The 21,007-nt window shown below is 39.8% G+C and overlaps 2 protein-coding genes across 8 annotated transcripts in view; one reads left to right on the forward strand and one right to left on the reverse strand.

Annotated features, from left to right (window-relative positions):
- Positions 1–5,787: 5,787 nt before the first annotated feature.
- On the forward strand, positions 5,788–12,338 carry LOC121908667 (histamine H3 receptor-like). Of its 2 annotated transcripts, XM_042428881.1 has the most exons (4): positions 5,788–6,255; positions 6,403–6,471; positions 6,855–7,021; positions 9,890–12,338. In XM_042428881.1, the coding sequence occupies exons 1-4, from the start codon at positions 6,126–6,128 to the stop codon at positions 10,640–10,642; spliced, it is 1,119 nt and encodes a 372-aa protein (XP_042284815.1). In that variant the 5' UTR covers positions 5,788–6,125; the 3' UTR covers positions 10,643–12,338. The 2 variants fall into 2 exon arrangements, with proteins under 2 accessions (XP_042284815.1, XP_042284814.1); XM_042428880.1 differs by having other exon boundaries at positions 5,788–6,471.
- A 7,070-nt stretch (positions 12,339–19,408) lies between these two features.
- Positions 19,409–21,007, reverse strand: part of LOC121909106 (zinc finger protein 521-like) — a 90,390-nt gene continuing 88,791 nt past the window's right edge. For all 6 annotated transcript variants that reach the window (XM_042429521.1, XM_042429522.1, XM_042429520.1 and 3 more), the window contains one exon: positions 19,409–20,892. In XM_042429521.1, coding sequence (XP_042285455.1) covers positions 20,863–20,892 — 30 coding nt within the window. In that variant the 3' untranslated portion in view covers positions 19,409–20,862. The remainder of the gene's footprint in view (positions 20,893–21,007) is intronic.

Below are 21,007 nucleotides of genomic sequence, written 5' to 3' on the forward strand. Positions count from 1 at the left end.
CTTCTCTGTGGCAGGATTAACAGGTTTTCACTTTGTCCTTCAGAGACAATAGACTCTGCATTTTATTTGTTAACATATATCAGTCTGTCATTATCTGTGACGTAGTTAATTACAATGGTTCGGAAGTTATGGAAACACTGCTGCAGACATTAATCAAAGCATATTCATCAAATCAGGTCTGGTGAGGGAAAGAAGCGCACTGGGCTAGTTCCTGCTAATTAGCATGGCAATTATTGTAAGCTGTCACAGTTCTTAAGCAACGGGGTGGACTGTGTGTGCTCCAGAGCGTAATCCCTCACAAATTACAAGATAATGGAGGCAAAGAGAGGCCACTGCTTCAAAAGGAACCAGGAGATAGAATCCCCAGCAGGGACATTTTAGGGACAGGCAGGGAGAGAGACAGCGAGTGAGGGAAAGGTAGGGGAAAGAAGTACAGCATGTATTCCCTTCACACAGAGTAGTGTGAATAGGAAAGGCTTATTTGACTCCTTAGCAAAGGAAACGGGTCTGGAAAGCTGTTCTTCTATTAGAACACATTATGCTTTTTTTTTAAATTGTAGTTACAGTAAGTATTTTGCAGATACAATCCAAAAATAAATCTACTGTATTTCATAATGTATGAGCTCAGTGGATGGTTCAGACAGTAGATATGCTTACAAACAATAAATTGCTAATAATCACAGATCAATAGTCTGTCTCTCTGTCTGTCTCTGAGTTGAAAATCTGGAATACTTGTGATGTACAACTCATTCTAACTAGGATTCACCAGTTGTGGTGCTTCTTTTTAGGGTTTTAGGAGCTCTTATAAGCTGAATTCTTGTAAAGAAACAGGAAAAGATAACTGCAATAAAGGCAGAGAGCACTTTGCAGGAAAACAGTCTAAATGCAGCATGTCTGATACAGTATATAATTGTGCTGACATTATACATTCAGCATCACAGAATATAACACTGGTAGTTAGTTTCATTGTGTTCCACCCTTTAAATGCCCTGCACACTCACATAGGTGTTTTCCATTTCTGACCAATCACGCATCTGCTCAGGTTCAAGTTGGGCGGAGCTATGCTAGAATTATATGAGGTCACCAAACTTCATGAACCAATAAGAATGATGACGGCATGTCTTCACCCAGGTGCAACAAGACTAATAGAAGGTCAGTCAGACACAAATCCAGCACTGCATGTCCACGCTCACGCTGTCCTCAGACACAGTCCAGTCTGACAAAATAAGTGAAAACACCTGTACATCGCACCATTGGTGGTGTTTTAAGAAGTTTTCGAAAATAAATGGTGCAAGTAATTAGTTACTATCTGCCTTCTCTTTTTTTTAATGTTATAGCTCTTTATATGGAAATGAGTCCAGGTGCCACATTTATCACAAAGTTTACAATGCTCAATAAAGCAATTTTCACTACAAATATAACTCATCACCACACACATGCCTTGTTATCTCTAAAATGCTCTCAAATGCATTGTCTCTCATTTGCATGAACCCCAATGGATCATCAGGTTTAGCTATTATTTTCACAGGGGTACTGTCAATAACACTGATAAGTGTTAAGACACTAAAGCATTAATATTCATATGAGGAGTATTATTCTAAAGTAATTGCTTGAAGACTGCCTTGATACTGCAAGATGATGTGCTGCTATTCTGGGATAGATTACCTCTGGTCATTAGTCTGTTCACCTTTAGGAAGAAAATTGAAGTAAAACTTTCTTAATACATATTTACATCACAATAACCAAAAATGATTCAAAAGCAAGTGGGAGCTTCATCATAGTAGATGCAAACATTTAAAAGTGATATAAAATCTGAATTATTGCCACTTTATCAATTTGCAACAAGGGCATAATACAAAGGCTTGATTTCTGAATTATACAAACAGATCAAAACTTATTAACAACAGTTCATTTCATTTCTTTTAGCCTAAACCAGATGCCTTCTGGTTATTTAGCATCCACATTTTCCTTTCAATGCTTACATAATTCTTACAGTAATTATTATTGCACAGTGATGTTTACAATGATGACTTACTCAGTTAATGCTGAAATCAGGGTGGAGTAAAGTGATGCATGGATTAACCAGCTTGGAGCTTTTGAAAATGAGATGAAAAATTTAACAAGTCAAAATACTGTCACGATGAGGCACACCCACAGCATTTCAATGAGCTTCTGTGGATCTGGAGCATAAGGTAAATGCCAGCACCCTTCATCTCACAAACAGCTCTGCCAAACAGATTGTAGGGCTGTGAAGCCATCCAACTATGAGTTTGGCTCTTTCATTAATGATTAGCATTTATTATGTAAACTGTGACAGCTCTCATGTGATGTGAGGAGTTAGACTATCAGGGGATATTTCTGTTATGTTCAAATGGCAATTAGCCCATGCCCAGCATATTGATTTTATCCTATTCCATTCCGATAACATGACACAGGTAACACAGGTGCATTGCTATTGTATGGTGAGATACAATTTTGACTTTGAAGGGCACTGGACCAAAAAGAAACAGTAGAATCAAGTCTCATTTTCATTGAATGTCTTCCAAAAGCCTGAAGACTTAACTGAAATACAGTAGTAATCGTATACTAGTGTACTACTCACTACTTACTACTTACTACTGCTTATTGTGTTTTTGTTACACTGACATCAGAAGACTGTTGGCTGTTTGACAGGAACTTCTGCATTACTCAGAACAGCACAAAGCCAAATGCACAATGAGAGGACTAAAGCAACATTTCTGCTCATGCTGTTGTTTGCCGAATGTGAGATTATGACAACCATCACTTACTTATTTAGATCAACTGCACAATTACCACAAAGACGTGAATTAGAAAAACACAATAAGAGCTGCCAGGCAAGAGGAAAAGAAGAAGGCCAAAGAGGGGAATATGAAGAAAGAAGGAGAAGAGAAGAAGTTTGACAGCTGTGCCATTTTGCTGTAGGCCTACCTATAGCACCGCCAGTATGGCATTCTTGGTTATCTTGTGTGCAACAACACATTTGGAGAATTTAAGAGACTCGGTGGCCAAAATGCTGACACTATATCACTATTTTTAATTAATAAAAATCCAGACAATCTACAAGGCAGCCTGGACTCACTTTGTCCTTGACAATTTTAATTGTATGTCAGGATTAGGCATTTACAGGCTTGTATTTAGCTTTAGTATTGTTGAATTAATCTGCCTATTTATAAAAACTATAACCTAAACATGTAAAAAATAACAGATTATTGACAAGAGATGTGCGAACAATTTTTCTACAACATACACATTATGAGTATGATCTCACAATGACATTTAATGGGAGAATTGGGATTTTCACTGCAAATGATATTGTTTAATTTTAGCTGTGATTACTGTGGTTAGGCACACTGTTACAGTATGGCAGCTTCAGTACTTCAGCCCAGCATCCAAACACAAACACTTGAGTACTAGAGTAGTGGAGAGCCACAGCAGGACACAGTATAATCGGCAACACTAGAGCTTCTGTGTACCCTCTGTGACACTGCTTTGTTTCTGAGTGCCCTCCATATTCAGATGAGTCACTGCACTTGTGTTCCCAAATTCAGCAACACTGCACCTGCCAACTTGATTGCTTCCATGACATAATTTTTGCATTCTGCTTAATATGAATGTAGTGTTTTACACAGGCAAGCCATAATTATACTACAATAAATACACATTGACCTGTGAACATGCCGTCCATAATATTTCTTTGTACTACTCAGTATGTTATCAAGAACACATAAGTGCACAATGTCTGCAGTAATAATCTAATATTAATGCTCGGTAGACAAACCTGTATCATCTTTAGTGTAACACTCATTTAATTCTTAGGAATAGAAAATTTTCTTGTAATACAAAGTCTATTAAGGAGTTTTTTCAATGAAAATGTGTTATTTGCACCTAATGATGGCTGACAAGAAAACATTTTTAGCTGCAAACTGTCTCTGAGAGCCTGAGTGATAGTGCAGCACAAGTGTAAATCTTTATGTGCATTAGTTTCCATGACGGCGAAGCACCAGTTTCCATAATGTATCCATGTCTTTGTTGCATATTTGAATAACCTACATTTGTAACTAATGGGTATGTCACTATCACAAGCCTTTTATAGACAGCCAGAAACTGTACTACCTGAATACTGAACTTACAATTTGGCCTTTAAGGAACAGTTTTTTGGAAACTGGCACTACTATTCAACAGGGTTTGGGACCATTCACAGATGAAATGATATTTGTCAGTCATCCTTTTCTTAGCTTACCTCATACACAGTATGCAAATCCAAACTGTCAACTCTAAACTGCTCTCCAACATCCATTGCCGAAAGTAAAGTATTATTTTGTACTATTTTGTTTTCCCATCAGCCATCATGAACTGCAAGTCACCACACATTTTACATTTTATGCTTATAACACATTTTATGCTTACAACATAACTTACATTTAAGTTATGTTACATTTATGCTTACATTTTATTCTTATAACACATTTCTCACACGATAAACCACCTCATTTCTCTTTTGCCAAAACTAACACATTGGAAGTGAAAATTGAGGATTATGATGACATCACTTAAAGAGAAGCTGCAAAAGCAGTGAGGTCAACTTTCTAGAGGGCTGATTTGGGCAGACATTCATCTTAACTGAGCTTATTGTGAACAGCACTGGCAAGGAGTCTGTTTGAATGAAGCTGCATAAGAACTGCTACGCTTGCCGTGTGCCTTTTCCTGCACTGCCTCCTGTATTGCAGCTGTGACGTGACTAACTCTGAGAGATGGTGGTGATTCCATTTGTGAGAAAATAACAGTAATTCAAGCTGAGCTCCTTCAGTCAGTTCTGCTGCTCTGTAGTGTTTCTCATTTCTCTTGGACCACAGCTGGGGGACTGACAGGATATCAGAATGCAAATAAGGCCCACAGCTTCTCCCAGTGTGTGCAACTGGGATGTTATACACACATAAGGAGCTTAACAGGAACATGAAATAGACAAATTCCCACATACTGAACTTTTGGGTGCCATAGGCAATGATGCTGAATATTTTATCACCCCTGGTTAAACTGTTAATCTTACCAGACGTGCTGATGAGAGCCTCAGTGAGAGAACCCCGGTATGTGTACCTCCCACTTGCTCTTGTTTTGTCCATCATGCTGTTGCTGGCTTGCACAGCTTTTCATGTCAGTCATATTGAAGGTGCTCGCTGCTGGCAGAGTGGGAGGAAAAGGCAGAGACTGCTCACAAAAATCTGACATTTATTTTAGGCAAAAATTGCTCAAAACTATCATCTCAATTTTATGTCTGTCTCTAAGTTTCACCGACAACAGAAAAAACATTGACATGACAATATAGCTAAAATAAGACATACAAGCATAGAGTAAACAGCATTTTTGAGTTATTTCAGTCTTTGTTTAACTATGCATTTATGTTTGTCTTCTGCCTGCTTTATCCCGCATAATATCCTGAGCATGCTCATTAGAGGCAGCAACTGAAATTAGTAGGCTGCTTGTGTGGTAAAGTGCAGGGCAGGCACTGTCTATTCAATTGTCTGTGCTGATGAGGGAGTGTGTGCCTGTGAATCAAATATGACGTTTCTGTGAGTGGATTTCAGCAGGGGAAAGATGTGGCTGGAGACTATTAAACAGGCGGATCTGCTTACTGTGTTTATTCGCAGCAAGAAATTGAAATAATTTGACGTGAGCCAAATTATTTGGCCAATCTCAATATACAGTATACAGATGGTAATCAGGTTTACTGTCTAAAATCTGTGTCCACTGAATAAAGTGTGGGTTACTTGGATAATTCATCACCTTGTTCCATATGGTGTCCCTAATTTGTGAAGTCTCGTTAAGAGAAAACAAACTTTTCCATGGTGTTTATCACTTACATCATCGTAGAGGTGGTTGGAAATGCTTTTAAATTCATAATCCTGCTCCGCATACAATGTGTGAGAACAAAAAAGTATTCTTTTATTGTAATCCATCACTGTAACGCAGGGCTGAATGCGTAATTCACCAAATGTCCTGGCTGCATTTAGAGAAGAGCGTTGTGTGCTCTCTCGTGGATCTCCTCGGACACTGTGCTCACTTTCAACAGAGCAGCGAGGTTTTCCGAGGATATCTGGGGATGTTGGATGCTGTGTCCATTCACATGGCACTTGTTGCTGGCTTATTCTTCTCAGCGCTGGTCTGTTGAGGACTTAACGATCGCATCTTCACCTCCCATCAGGATCATGTCGGTGGAACAAACTGATTCCAACTCCAGTGGGTACTATTTTGACAATGCTTCAACTCGAGTCCAGAGCAGCTTCGTGTTTTCAGGACCTATATTTGTAATTTTGATGGTGATGATGGTGACTTTGGTTGTTGTGATAGTTTTGGGTAACGCACTGGTAATTTTTGCCTTTAAAGTGGACAAGAGTTTGAGAAGGCAATGCAATTACTACTTCCTGAATTTGGCAATATCAGATTTTCTTGTAGGTAAGTCCAACTTAGGTCTTTTTATGGCTCGTGAAATAACAGAATATAGAGTAAAGTTTCATGTGTTATTTCTTTCATAAAGGCTATTTGCTATGATGTGCTATGATATATGTTGAAATATGATAGGTAAGGCTTTGAAACACTCAACATATCTTTGAAGCTCCTGTGCCTGCCTGTACTGTAGATGTGTACTTCTAAGTCATACAGTAGTTGAATAGGTCTACATTAAACATTTAAGTAGCTGCACATTAAAGTTGAGTTGAGTTAAATTGATGGGACCAACAATAAATAATTAGAGTGCTTGCTCATTTTTTGGGGATTTATAATAGATATTGTGATTGCACATCATTTGGTGTCTGATCCCTTTCCAACTGTCTCTGTAGGGGCGTTCTGCATCCCAGTCTACATTCCCTACATTGTTACAGGCAGGTGGAGACTGGGCAGAGGACTGTGTAAGCTGTGGCTGGTCATAGACTACCTCCTTTGTTCTGCATCGGTCTTCAACATTGTCCTCATCAGCTACGACCGCTTCCTGTCAGTCACCAGAGCAGTGAGTGGAACCTCCGTTACCTTACATCTGTAATGGCAGTAGCCATCATAGTGAATTTAGGACTGTGACACACAGTTAGTTGCCTGCTATATTTGTGGAAGAAAATGAAACACTGTCATGGTCAAATGATGGTCAGTAGGTTTAGAATTCATTCTCAGTTTTTCTCTGAATCATTTTCCTTATCCTAGTTTCCACCAAGACAGAAATACATTTTTTTTTTTTTACATTTTTATGACAAATTTAAAGCAAAATGTTAAAAGTTGAAGAGTTTCTTTCTTTATAGCCATACAAAATGTCCACTGTTTGTGGTCTGTGGCTTAATATCCTGACTGGTGAGTCTCCCAGGTCATTGGTAAGGGCAGTGCCACTTCATTCTCCCAAATGTGCCCATCTGCAGAGGTTAATCATTCCTGACCCATTCAGGCCCAGTGCCACCCCTAATTATAGTTCTTCCCCATGATGAACATAAAAAGTCACATTTGACTTTAGGACTTCAGAAAACACACAGAAAACAACACATGACTGTTTATAAGCTATAAAATTTGATTTTTGAATAGCAGAGTTAGATTTTAAGGTTATGAATTACTTGAATAATTTTAATTTCCACTTCAAACCATGTCAATGCAACACTTTTCCATTGTTATATTTTGTGATTGCACAGCATCAGTAATGTTGGTTTTATATTTTCTGCCGGTCTTGGCACAAATCCAGCAGTTAGCATAAATTTCCAACCCTCTGCAGCCCCTCTGAACCTTTTGTTGGCACCTGTTTGTGCATTAGCTGGCTGACTGTATCCTATACACATGCGTGTTAACTCAAATGTGGGATGAGGCTTGGCATAGCAGACAAAGAGAGTGTTCTGTTTCCTTTCACAAGCAAACACTTAACATCAGAGCAATGAATACAAATAACACCAGAGAGAGAGAGAGACTCTTCTTTAATTAGCTGGCTTTGATCATAGAGATCCTCCTCTGTGCTATGGTCCTTCCAACCTGGAGAGATCAATCATAGGAGAAACAGGCCACCGGCAGCCAAACAGCATTCTCCTAAAAGCATTTTTTCCCCCTCTGAACAATAAAAGACAAAGGATCATCAACAATCAGAGGACAAAGTTTGAAAGAAAAGTTGGAGTCAGATTAGATGCATATATTTGACGCAAATATATGCATCTAATGAATGCTAACTGTATGGTGTTAGGAAGAGATCAGATTTTATGTGTTAGGTTTGATTAGGGTAGCCTAAGCTTCAGCCTAGAAGATCTCCTAATGATAATTATGATCAAATTATCTAACAATTATGTAGAATTTCCTGCACTGTAACAATAAAGAAAATGATATTGGATTCATAAGAACACCTGATTCTTCTCCATTGAGTCGCACATTATTACATGCAGCAGGGGGCAAGAATGCCACTTAATTTGTACAAATCTAAGTTTCACCACACCTTATCTTCTGAACAAGACTTGGTGTTAAATTATGGTCATTTGGAACAGCCCACTGAACAAAAATGTGGACAGGGACATAGGAAGTGAGACTAATTGAGACAAGTGGTCATGAGAGGTGCTTCATTGACTTAACACTCGTTCATACATGCCTGCACTGCATACTGTTAGTCAGTCCTTCTAGGATTTTGCAGTTTTTTTGTGATTATTGTGGCCAAAAATGCTTGATTTTGCATTGGGTTTTCTCAAAAATTGAAAAACAATTTGTAATGTTTTATGTGCTCTTCTTGCAAAATTGAAAAATTGCAAGCAAAAGAAAGTAATGCAGTTTAAAAAAAAAAAAAAACTACTACCAATGAAGAGTCACATGTAATCATTTCCTTTGATAAAAAGCATGTTTCACAAACATGTAATTATATATCTGTCAAGAGATACATATTGTATGTAGTATATTGTAAAGTTCTCTGTGTTAGATCACCAGGGCAGGGAGGGTTTCACAGGATAATTTTTGTAGACATAGGAGCTTAAAGTCCCCCTCCACTCAATATATTTTGTTCTTGTCCCTACAGTTGAATGTTTGAGCTTCACTGTGCAGAATGATGTACAGCATGTGTGGAGTTTGATACTGGAAGGCTATTTTTATATTCATCTACAGAAAGTATAAAGTTTCTCTGTGCTCATTGAAAATCTGATTTTAAGGGGTTGGCCTATGAGCATGATCAAGCAATCATGGTTCTGTATGCAAGTGTGATGTGGGAACTTGAATCCTCCAGTGCACAAACACTGAGAACTGACTTCACAGTGAAGTAGGAGATATCTTGTGTCCTGGAGTTAAACTTCTGAAATGAAATTCATAGATTCTGGAATTTTTGATGAGGGAGGAGGAATAGATGCCATTTTAAGGATTTTAAAGTACTAATTATTCTTTCTTTGTGGAAAAACCATATCAGACACACATTATTCTTTCAAGCAGAGTATTTTTACATCTTAATACATGTCTGGAGGGGATCTTTTAAAACAATGGGTGCTGATTGAAGACTAGCCTTCATATTCACTGTGAATAGTTTAAGGAGGTCAATGTGGGAGAATGTAACTGAATACATTAACTCAAGTACTGTATTTAAGTTCATTTTTGAGATACCTTTACTCCATTACAGTAGTTTCCCTTTATGTCATGTGTATATAGACTTCAACTTGTTTCAGAGGCAAATACTTTTTAATTTACACATTAATATTTTACATAGAAAACATTAAAATACTGCTTATACATGAATGCATCATGCTTTTCATGGGTGTAATAATAAATTGTTCTTTTGCCCTCTGACTTTCTACAATTTCTACATTTCTACAGTAATGGTAGAATGCAATGTTACTTATATGTATAAAGCATATTTTCTGATGTGTAATATGATCTATTTTTACTGCAGGTAAGTTATCGTGCCAGACAGAGCATGACTCATCAAGCCATAATCAAGATGATTGCTGTCTGGGTGCTAGCTTTTGTGTTGTACGGCCCAGCTATCATATTTTGGGAGCTGGTGATGGGCAGAAGCCGCGTGCCAAAGGATGAGTGCTTTGCAGAGTTCTATTACTCTTGGTATTTCCTGCTGAGTGCTTCCATGCTGGAGTTTTTCTCTCCTTTCATCTCGGTGGCTTTCTTCAACCTAAGCATTTACCTCAGCATACGCAGGAGGAGACTCCACAGCAGGGAGGCGCAGCTTCACCTTCAACTGAGCGAACCTGCCTCTACCCAAGGGGAAGGTATCCCCTTGTCCCACAACTGGGGGTTGGGGATGAAACTGGCTGTAAAAGGCTCTATACACTCCCAGACCTCCTCTCCCAGTTTGGGTAAACTAGATCCCTCAACCAACAGGGCAGCCCATCCCAGCCGTCTGTCCAGGGATAAGAAAATTGCTAAGTCCCTGGCCATAATAGTGTGTGTATTTGCCATCTGCTGGGCACCATACACCCTACTGATGATCATCCGTGCCGCCTGCAGAGGGCGGTGCATCCAGCATCACTGGTACGAGGTCACCTTCTGGCTCCTGTGGCTCAACTCTGCTATTAACCCATTCCTGTACCCACTTTGCCACAGTAGCTTCCGCAGGGCCTTTAGCAAGATTCTCTGCCCAAAGCGGCATACTACTCCCCCATCATCTGTCCTTCGTGTTGGCCAGTGACAAGCAGATACTCATGGATGGATAGGGACAGACAATGTGCCAAAACTATGGATAAAAGTATTCAAAATCTTAAATTCCACAGTTTCAACAGATGAAGCTAAACTGTTCACCACATAGACCATAATTAATAGTTTTCAAATGTGCATTTCAGTGTTTGAATGTATAATGTTGGTACTGTACAGTATAATGTAATATATTGTCAGTCAGTACACTGTGAACATCTTAAATGTATACTAGACACCATGAAAATAATTGTAACCTCTGCTTATGAATCAGAATATGTCAACAAAAGTATTATGATAATTAATGGGCAAAGGTTTTCACACACTGTGAGAACACGTTTATCATTGCTGTGTCTGGTGAGAAGAAAAACAATAGAGAAAATAGCACCAGACAGACGCTGTAATGACTCAGGCATAACTTGTGTACTGTATGTATCTGTAGAAATAGGGGCAACATGTTTTCATTGACCAACCGTCACATACTGCACACTTGTTACCCATTTACATAGCTACAGTATGTGATGCTATGGAACATGAAACACTGCAAAATTTTATATTAGGCTAAAAACAGTAGCAATTCATTGATTATCTTGTCTAGTTTTTTATGTGAAGCAGCTTGGCATCTTTGGCATTTATGTTCATAGAAGATAAGTATTGCCTTCACTGTGACATCTTTGCTTCAGCTGAAGTAAAGCAGATCAATATCACCCTCTGCTGTTAGAAAGTTTACTACTTTTACTATTTCAGAAGCACAGTGACTAAAACACAAAGTGCCATTAAGTATAAATGTGTATAAAATCAAATGTGCTATGAAAGTCTTACAACAGGCAATCAATGTCTCTCTTTTTTGGGCACATGGTTATACCATAGATTACCTTTGTAAAAAATTACACTTATTCACATGCTTTTTCACAATTTTCTGCTCATTCATCACCCTGTATTAACAAATAAATGACTTTCTGTACTGTAATGTTGAAAGACAATGCAAACAAAAGTAAACATTATTTTTTCTTTTTCTTGAACTATTACTACATTACTACCGATAATCAATCAGTTTGCCAGTAAAAGACTCCAGAGCACAGCAATCACCACTGGTGTTCTTAAAGTTTTTATATGTGGTTTTACATTCAGTGTTTGGATATATGTAGAGAGAGGAAGACAATGAGAGGTAACCTGTTTACAAACAATGCCAAAATACCATTTTTCAGCAGGTGTATGTATGCTTTTGAGCCACTAGATGTCACCATTAACCTTTCCAGCTTACAGCCTGTGCAGTGTTTGAGCATTAAACTCCGATTTATCATCGACTCAAGTCAGTCTTTGAGACTGGCCATGATTTCACTTACATGTTTTACTTCATGTATTTGAATTTTAATTTAAATGCAAGCCATGTTTTTTGCACCAGTGCCCTGACTGATTTGAGTTGTAATAGAAGAATGTAACCAAATAATCACAGGTCCATAAAATTGGATGGTGGATGGTCTTCAGATTTATCCACAGTGAGTCCTTTCACTGTCAAGTGTCACTTGTAACGGCAAAATCTGGACATTTAGAGTTCTATGCTTTAATGTTATTATACTATTTTGTAACCATTTGTGTAACTGAATTATTAGAGTTGTTGCCTAAGTGTTGTCTTTCTGGCCCAGAAGAAAGGAATGTGTAATAATGAAAAGATAAATACATTTTTGTGTGTACTTTAGGTGGATGAAATTTTGAATTTTTAAAAATAAACACATCTCTGTAACTGCCTGAGGGTTTTTATGCACAATATAAAATTAATTAATTAAATTTAACTCTGTGCTACATTGTAAATGGCAACATTGTGCCCTGTAGTTGCTGTCTACCTGATGGCTAATTGGGTCAGTGCCAAGTGCCGAGTGGCTTTGGTTTGATGTGCAGATGAAATGCTGACAGGGCAATAACATCTTTGTATTGTTCCCCAGTCTAGGTAGCTTTGATTTGATAGATTAAATGAGTTTTTTCCAGATGTAGACTTATTAGACCTGTAATTACGCCATCATGTTAGATAGTGGGGTTACATTTGCAGGTGCCTGGGTCCCACAGGGGACTTACATTGCTCAAATTGTTGCTGTTGCCCATGTGCACATCTGGGCCCCTGGTCAGGTGCTGGGAATAAGGGCACAGCTGCAGGGAACAGGCCTCTGCTCCCCCCTCACTCCCTCTCTGCCCGTGGCTTGGTGGGGGGACAGACGCACACTTCTGACCAGAGGGATGCAGGCACATTTCCCTTGGGATGACAGAACTGCATTTATCAGCAGAATGGAAAGCCTGGGTTTACTCCCTTGTATCTAAATGCGACAGAAAGAGCCGTATCACTGTGAAGAGCGCTTGCACTGTGTGCAGTTATATTAGGAAGAGTACTGCTATTGATTTTGTTGATAGATTGAAATGTCATGGCATGTGTGCCAAACCGATTGGCTACTGACTGAGGCTGTGTTGGGAATCATGCCAGCTTAAATTGGTCTAGGAGGGGTGCCACCATGAAAAATACAGACGAGAGGTGTTAATCTGGTGCAAATATAAGTGTGTCTATGTTTTTTTTCAGTCCTATTTACAGTGTATGTCATGGTGTTTATGGGGGGTTTGGATGTCTGTGACCCCAAGCAATGCATCTAAAAGCTGTGCCCCCAAATGGAGCGCACCTGTGCCCCTTAAGTTTATAGAGCCCCATTAGCAGAGACTCAGTCAGTGATCAGAGGGGGGAGAGGGCCTATATAACGTCCCCATGAGAATCTCTGAATAGTTAAGCTCTTAGAGGTTCCCCTTTAGCACTTTGTTAGAATGACTTAATGCAGAAATCTCTTGTTTTCAAATTGAAACACCTCTGGTCTACAAAATAGACAATAAATAGCCAAGTGGACTGGCATTTTGACATACCAGGACTCCGTACAACAAGGCAATGACCGATGCGTTGTGGCATTTTGGAGTAAAGCTGAAACATAAAAATGAACCGGCAAACAAGACCAAACCACTTTAGTCTGTAGATACAGGTCAAAACTCTGACCTCTTCTGAAGTTGTAGCATCACTTAGTGTACGTTTTCCCCCCGTGAAGGCTGTTCACTTTCTCAGCTAACTAAATGTAAACCACAGTTAATATTTCATGAGGGACATGCTCCAAAAGAAAAACAGACTATTTCTGCTTGATTTTTGTCTTTTCCGTTCTTCCGTTTTCCCTCTGCTTTTTCCTGCAGTGTACTTCCTGACTAGAGATTAAATAATTCCATTGGAATCCTCTTAGGATGGGTTCCCAGCACTTGGCAATTAAACAATTACATTTAATCAGCATGGGGCGACGCTTCAAGTCACCCTCATTTCAGACGTTGATTAAAAGCAATTCTGCAGTGGTTATTGCTGTCGACTTTCGAAACTGTGGTTCACTTAGGTTTACTGCATCTGTGGGGTCAGGTTGGATAGCAATATGGCAGGTTCAGTGGTGGTCGAGAGCTGTATCTGCCTCTGGTGGGTAAAACAGTAATGACAGAACTCATGGCAGACCTTATATTGTCCCTTAAGTCGGAGCTAGTTAGATTACTTAGAGACATTTTGACCCTACAGCAAAGAAGACTCAACGAACAATGGAAAAGAGAGGGGCATTAAGTTATGCATGTGGGAGTCCAGATCCTGTGTGAGTGTGTGTGTGTGTCTGTGTGTGTGTGCGTGCATGCTTTATACTTTATGTTACATACATACTTAATGTTACACGTGTGTATTTACCTGTATCTATGCACAGCCATTTCTTTTTGAATCTGCATTTATGTGCATTTAGCTTGAATGAAATCTACCTTGACATATACAGTTTCATCATGCCATGCAATAACATCTCCCCCTGTGATGGCAAACAAGCTGACACAGGGGGAGGGGGGTTTTTGTGTGAGCCGTATTTGACATTATGCTTGAGTGAAAGAGGGCTACGTGGCATAACGCTGGAGCGGACTATGGTCTTCCCTGTGCAACACAGATGAATTGTGATGGATACCCGGCCCCCTCTTGTGAAACCCAGGTGCCCCTGTTTCATAAGGCACCCCACTGGCTCTCCAACCCTCTTAATTAGCGGCTTCCGTCAGCTGGCACCCAGGCCTTCAAGCACCAGTCACTGGCCTCTGCTGCTGAAGGAATCCAGTTCACTCCAGATCTTCTGCTATCCTTACAGATGAATATGGGCAGGCTGAGTATGAGGCATCAAGGTTTTTGCAACTTGGAAAATCATCTCTGAATTTCTTGGTATCTAGATCAGATGCATGCTGGAAGAGAAAAAAAATACTGTTGAATGCTTTAGTCAGTATGTTTCTCAGTTTTAATAAAGATGGGCAACTGCAGAGAATTGGCCGTGAGTCTCAGACAGAGAGTCTCGGCTGCAGATACGCTGATGATTTTTATATGATGAAGTCAAATATAGATAAAAGGTTTCACCAGGACGGGAATGTAGCCTTTTTCCCGGTGCAGTATCATAGCAGCGCTGTAACAATAGTCTCTTCTAATGACATTCCCCTAGTAACTTCTTGCCTCTATGTATCTCAGGGGAAAAGCGCTACAAAAAGTGATAATTACATGAAATATACATAGAGAATAAAGGGAGTATGTTTACATAACCAGGCCCATAAATATCTGACTGAGAAGACATTGTTCTCCGACTCCTTTTAAGCTGATCTCCTAGGGATGCCATTTTAATGACATGATGGTTTAAAGAGATGCTGCTCCATCTCGTTCCATATTTAATTAACTTTTGCTTTTCTGACGCAGAGGAAAAACAGAATAAAGAAAGCTTGATAGAGACAAACATACGATAGCGGGGAGACAATAACAAATAGCTGGGAGAACAGAGAGGAAGGCAGGGGGAACATGAGCAGAGACCTTGTCATGCTTTTGTGAGCTGTTTACAATACAAGAGATGCAAAGGGAGAGAGGAGGGGTGGTGGAAGAGCGAGAGGCAGACAGACTGACATGAGTGAGAGTGGATAATAGTAAAGGATGAGAATCACAGAGAGAGAGAGAATGAATGGGAAGCTCTGAATTAAAAAAAAAGAGGGATAAAATTAAAAAAAGAAAAGAAGAAGAGATTGGAGAGCGCAGGGGAATACTGGGAGAATGAGGCCCTTGTTCTCCCGAGGGGCTCCATTATGGAGCATTTTTTGTTCATCACCAATAAACAAACATGCAAAATAAATGTGAAACTGACAGTATGGAGAAATGCGTTCAGCTTACATGACGCCCCACAATAAATAAGAAAAACTATTAAATGAACAAAAATAAAATCAAATTCTAGTTTGGCCTCGGCCTCCTTCTCCACATTTATTTTCGGCAAAGCATGCCCACATACCAGTGTTTATCTGCCATGTGTTCATTAAATAAACACATGGCAGATGTCGATGAGCAAAAATTATTTCACATCAGTGTGTGCATATACAGACGTTTCTGCTCGTCATAAAACTAAAGATACCAAATGCACTAAATAGTGCAGAAATCTGTGTTGACATTTCTGCATATGTGGCCACGTACACACATATAGCGCTGAAACATTTGAACTGGTTTCAGCAGGCCCAATAAACTCAAATCATTTAACCAATGAATTCATGTTCTGGCACTGAGATACAGTACAAGGGACTCAGCCCAGAATTCAGTGTGCCCTCCTCTCTCTCAGGCAGTGTGTTTTCCATTTTTACTGTCAGCTGTATACAGTGTATTCTGCATTATTGATACTTTCTTTCTCTTTTCTCCCCTCTTTTTAGAATCTTTCCATGTCCTCATCTCATCACCACACTGGCTGTGGAGCTGGTATAGCTGCAGTGAATTTGACCCCACCTGGTCTATATTTTATTGCTTGGTGTTTAATACATTTTTGAAAATCCTCCCCCACCCCTCAAAAAAAAAAAAAAAAAAAAAAGAAAGAAAGAAAAAAAAAAACAGTGTCTAGTGCCTTGTCTATTTCAAGTGTCTATCTTGGTGAGGCAGAGGGAGATGACTGGAGGGGGATACTCACCTTCAGCTCTCCTAGTTCAGCAGACAGGGGGGATCATTAGGAGAGAGGCTACAGAGGAGGGAAGAGTGTGAATGTGTTTGTTTGTCCATATGTGTGTTAGCCCACTGATACACTGGCGACATGTCCAGGGTGCTTCTTGCCCCAATGTGTTGCAAAGCTCAAGCCCACTGTGACCCTGAACAGGATAAGCGGTTTAGAAAATGGATGGAGGGATAAATCAATTCAGAATAAATGTTATATTTTAATACAACATTTATTTACATCTTGTAGTTTGTAATTGTGTGGTTCAAGGTGTAGGATGAGGGGATTATTTTCAGATTCACAAGACTTGAAAGTGATATTCACAGCTCCAGGCCCTGCTCTCTAATTATAACCTGAGAACTGTCTTTGGCATATGTACATTTGCAGAGGAAACGTCTTTAAAGTAACTCTGAGGAAGAAAATGTGTACTACCTTTCACAACTGTCTTTTTACTGTTATTATTTCTACAATTACATTTAAAGACACAGAAACAGGGTGTACACAAAATTACACAGGAGATACACAAAAGACAATAGCAGAGGCCCTTGTGCTCGACCCATAAACACTCTGGCAGGGCTACATACTGAGGTTGAGGCGTCCATTTTGCTGACACAGTTCTGAAGTGAAAAGATGGCTCTCTGGATGTGGAGTGCCGGTGTGAGAGATTGGGTTACCCCAGACACTCCCAGTGGATCTCCCGGCCAAATGGATCTGGATCTCACGCTTGGGCGCACATATTGAATGCCATAAGAGGTCTCCGAGGTCTCCTTCAGTGGGAGGAATGCGCAGCCTAACAATGTGGAGTTTTCACCAAACTAAATTTTGCACCAAAGAAGAGCGATAGCAAAGACGCTGGAGCACAAGGGACACGCAATGAATGCATACTTATATTTGTGCTGGTTGTTCATACCGGATAAAAATTTCAGCTTCCTGGATAGTAGTATACAGCACAGGTTCAGTAGGCTCTCATAATTCTTTAATAAAGTCTTAACACAGGCTGGCACTTTTCCTCTAGAGGACTATGGGTATTAGGCTGTCATATAAAAAACAAAATGCCATTTCACACACATCCTGGACAAGAACAATGGTATTTGAGCTACTCCCAAACATCTGGCCCAACTGCCCAGTTTCACTAAACTGGCCAGGCTCTTAGCAGCATTGAGTACCACTTGCATTGAGGTTATGTTCATGCAACGACACCGTAGAGGATCAGCCAGGCTAAGTTATCTCTGAACAAGCCATCCATTCTGCTGCTTTCTGATGGAAGAATACTTGGGGGCTGCGTAATTATATTGCTTTAAATGAACCCCTGAGAACGCCCCTGCCAAAGCGCCCACAATGTCTCACACTTGGGCGAGTGTCAGAAACACAACACTTGTGTATGCACTCACGTGTGTAGCTGTGTGCGTGTGTGTCTGTACGTGTGTGTTTTACTGCTTAGGCTGGCGTTAAAAGGGAGGCCGCAGTGGTTCTGATACGCCTCACAAGTGAATTTAATTAAATCATAAATATGAGCTGGAGGCCGCCACCCAATTTAATGTAATGGATGATGTGGGCCAGTCCATCTCTGGCAAAGCAAAGTTCTGGACCCGTTCAAATGCCCTTGAAGCTTATTAAAAGTGCCTGGCACAGGGAAATGCTAGCAAAGTTGTTTAATGGATGCCCAGCTTGCATTCAGTATGACAGTTAATGTTGGGCCGTACCATCTCTGATTTGGACGAGGGGCTCTGTCTCCATTGTGGAAGTCTGTCATTCCTCATCTGATATTCATTATAGTAATGTAATAAAAGCTAACAAATGACAGACAACATGCGCATTTGATGTTACGCTTGAAATGGGAAAATTCAATAAGACAAGCTTCAGAAAGCCCGATTACACAGATGTATTATAAAATACTGTATGTGATCATTTTCTGTGACAAATGACCTTTAATATCATCATCGAGAGGGATGACATCCATATATGTTTTTTTTAAACAAAACAGTGTATATGCACTGTACCAGTCAAATGTTTGGACACACCTCCCCATTTTCTTGAAGGAGAAAGTGTCTCCAAACATTTGACATGTGTCTATATATACATGTATATAATATTATGCCACACATTCATATTTATAATTGTGTATGCATACAGTATGCAGCATTTTCTATTTACAGCATAAAATGTAATAGAGTATCTGCTGTATATTTCAAAGGCAGCATTAGTTTACAGTCATTTGTTATTCACAGCATAACCTAGTTATAATGCTAAAAGATGCAGCGCTGAGCCTTTTCAAAACAAAACTGAAAGCTTCAACAAATGTTATGCTGCTTGTGTGTCACCATTGATGAATCATTTGCTGAGACAGACAGATGTTGTAGCATGGGTTGTGTCCCACTCGGCAAAGGCAGAAGAATCTTTTCGTTGGTCCCCCGGAGTGCTGGAGGCTCCCTAAATAGACCTAGCGCAAGGGTGTGTAGAATGGGACCGCACAGGGTGATGGGTAATGGAGTCATTAATAACACAGACCTCCCTTAAGATGCTCAGATGTTCGTTAGCGGGAGCCACAAGGGAGTGAGGAAAAATAGGATGCAATTTGATACAATGAAAAAGAAGCAGAGTAATCTTTTGATGATGATCATGTTTATGCTGTCATAGTTCTTGTCTGATGGGTTAATTGTGTTCACACACACACATGCACACACACACTTATTATCATACAGATACACAAAGCCTTTTAGATATATAATGAAGGGACATTGGAGTCATTTCCTCATACAGTTTTTAATATTTCCATCACATGTGCAACACAAAAAAACGAGGTCTGCCAAATACAGAACTCCATATTTGTACAATACATTTTAATAACATCGGAGATAACTGTCCTTTTGCTGCAGGAGATGGTGATTTCCTGTAAACTGTGTACGAACAATTCTCAATCAAAATGTCAAAACATTAAAGTTTCATACAAAAGTGCATCTCAGGTTCAATGAATGCAAAACATTTACATAACAGAATGGTTTTAAGTTTTGTATGATGCCACAGTGGCTTCCAGCTTGAGCAGAGAGAGAGAGCGAGAGCAATGGGACACTGCAAAGAAATAAGAGGAGTACTCGGGCACTCTCCAGGAGAGCCAGGGACAAAGTTTTGTAACTACGGTATATCCCCGAGACAGACTGGAATTGTGTTCAGTCTTCATGACCCCAAATCCAAATGGATTTACTCCCCCATTGCAAAAAAACAAAAAACAACAAATAAAAAAAACCCATAGCGATAACAAAACATAAAAAAAAAATTCCAGTAATCTCCAGGCTTCAATGAGCAGTAAACATTAACAACAGAAATGTACAGGTTGAGTCAGTGGGCTGGAGATTTCCCCATGCTCTGAGAGCCACATGGGAGCTTCACGCCTCTGTTCACGAGCCAACCGTAGGAACTAGCCTTTTCCAAATCTGTGTCACTGCGTTTGCATATATCAGCATCCTGTCCTGTTTTTCTGTTCTCTGTTTTCTCTTTTTTTTCCGTCTCTCATCTGAACTCCAGCGCTGGCAGTGCAGATTAGTCGCACCGCCGTCCTCGGCTGGTCCTCTGGTAGCCATGTTACGACAGAAATACAGACTAGATCTCAGCCTATGCTGGTGAATCAAAATTTCTACCCCATAATGATTGACCACGTCAGGATACAGAGTGACATACTGCGCAGTAGGAGTGGCGCTGACGAAGAGTCCTCCTGACAACATTTGCCGGTTCCTACAGCTTCCTACGCTTTCAGTGGCACCCTGTTTTTCCTTTACACAACTGGTTGAGTCCCATCTAGTCTGATTGACAATGTCATTGATCTTTTTTTTTCTTCTCTTTTTTTGGACAAACATTTTGAACTGTACATTGGCAAATACTGTATAAGATTGCAATATAGCTGTAGTTAAGCAACACATGAAGAATTCTATGTACAAACAAGTTGGCTTTTTCTTTATTTTTGAAATAATGGTTAGTAAAGAACGGAGAGGGTTCTTTTATGCCCCCCCCTCCCCCACTTTTTATTTTCTTTGCTTTGCTTTTCTTTTTTCTTGCTGTGGCATGGTTCCTTGTGGTGTAACTGAATCAAAAGTTCAGTGCAAGACAGTCAGTGGGAAACTGCACTGACGGTAATTGGCGGTCAGACATTATTCTCTGCGTCATGTGATCCTTGTTCTCGGCCACGGCGCTGCGCTTTGCCATGTTAGCTGCTGTGCTGAGTCAACGTGTGGTTCTGCAAGGACACAGAAAGAAACATTATGATCACATACAGCAGACAGATCTTTCATTTCCTTCCTTTTTATAAAACAGACAATGAAACATTATTCATCTTCCATACACAAGGCCAC

This window comes from Thunnus maccoyii, chromosome 12 (assembly GCF_910596095.1).
Source record: "Thunnus maccoyii chromosome 12, fThuMac1.1, whole genome shotgun sequence".
NCBI lineage: Eukaryota > Metazoa > Chordata > Actinopteri > Scombriformes > Scombridae > Thunnus > Thunnus maccoyii.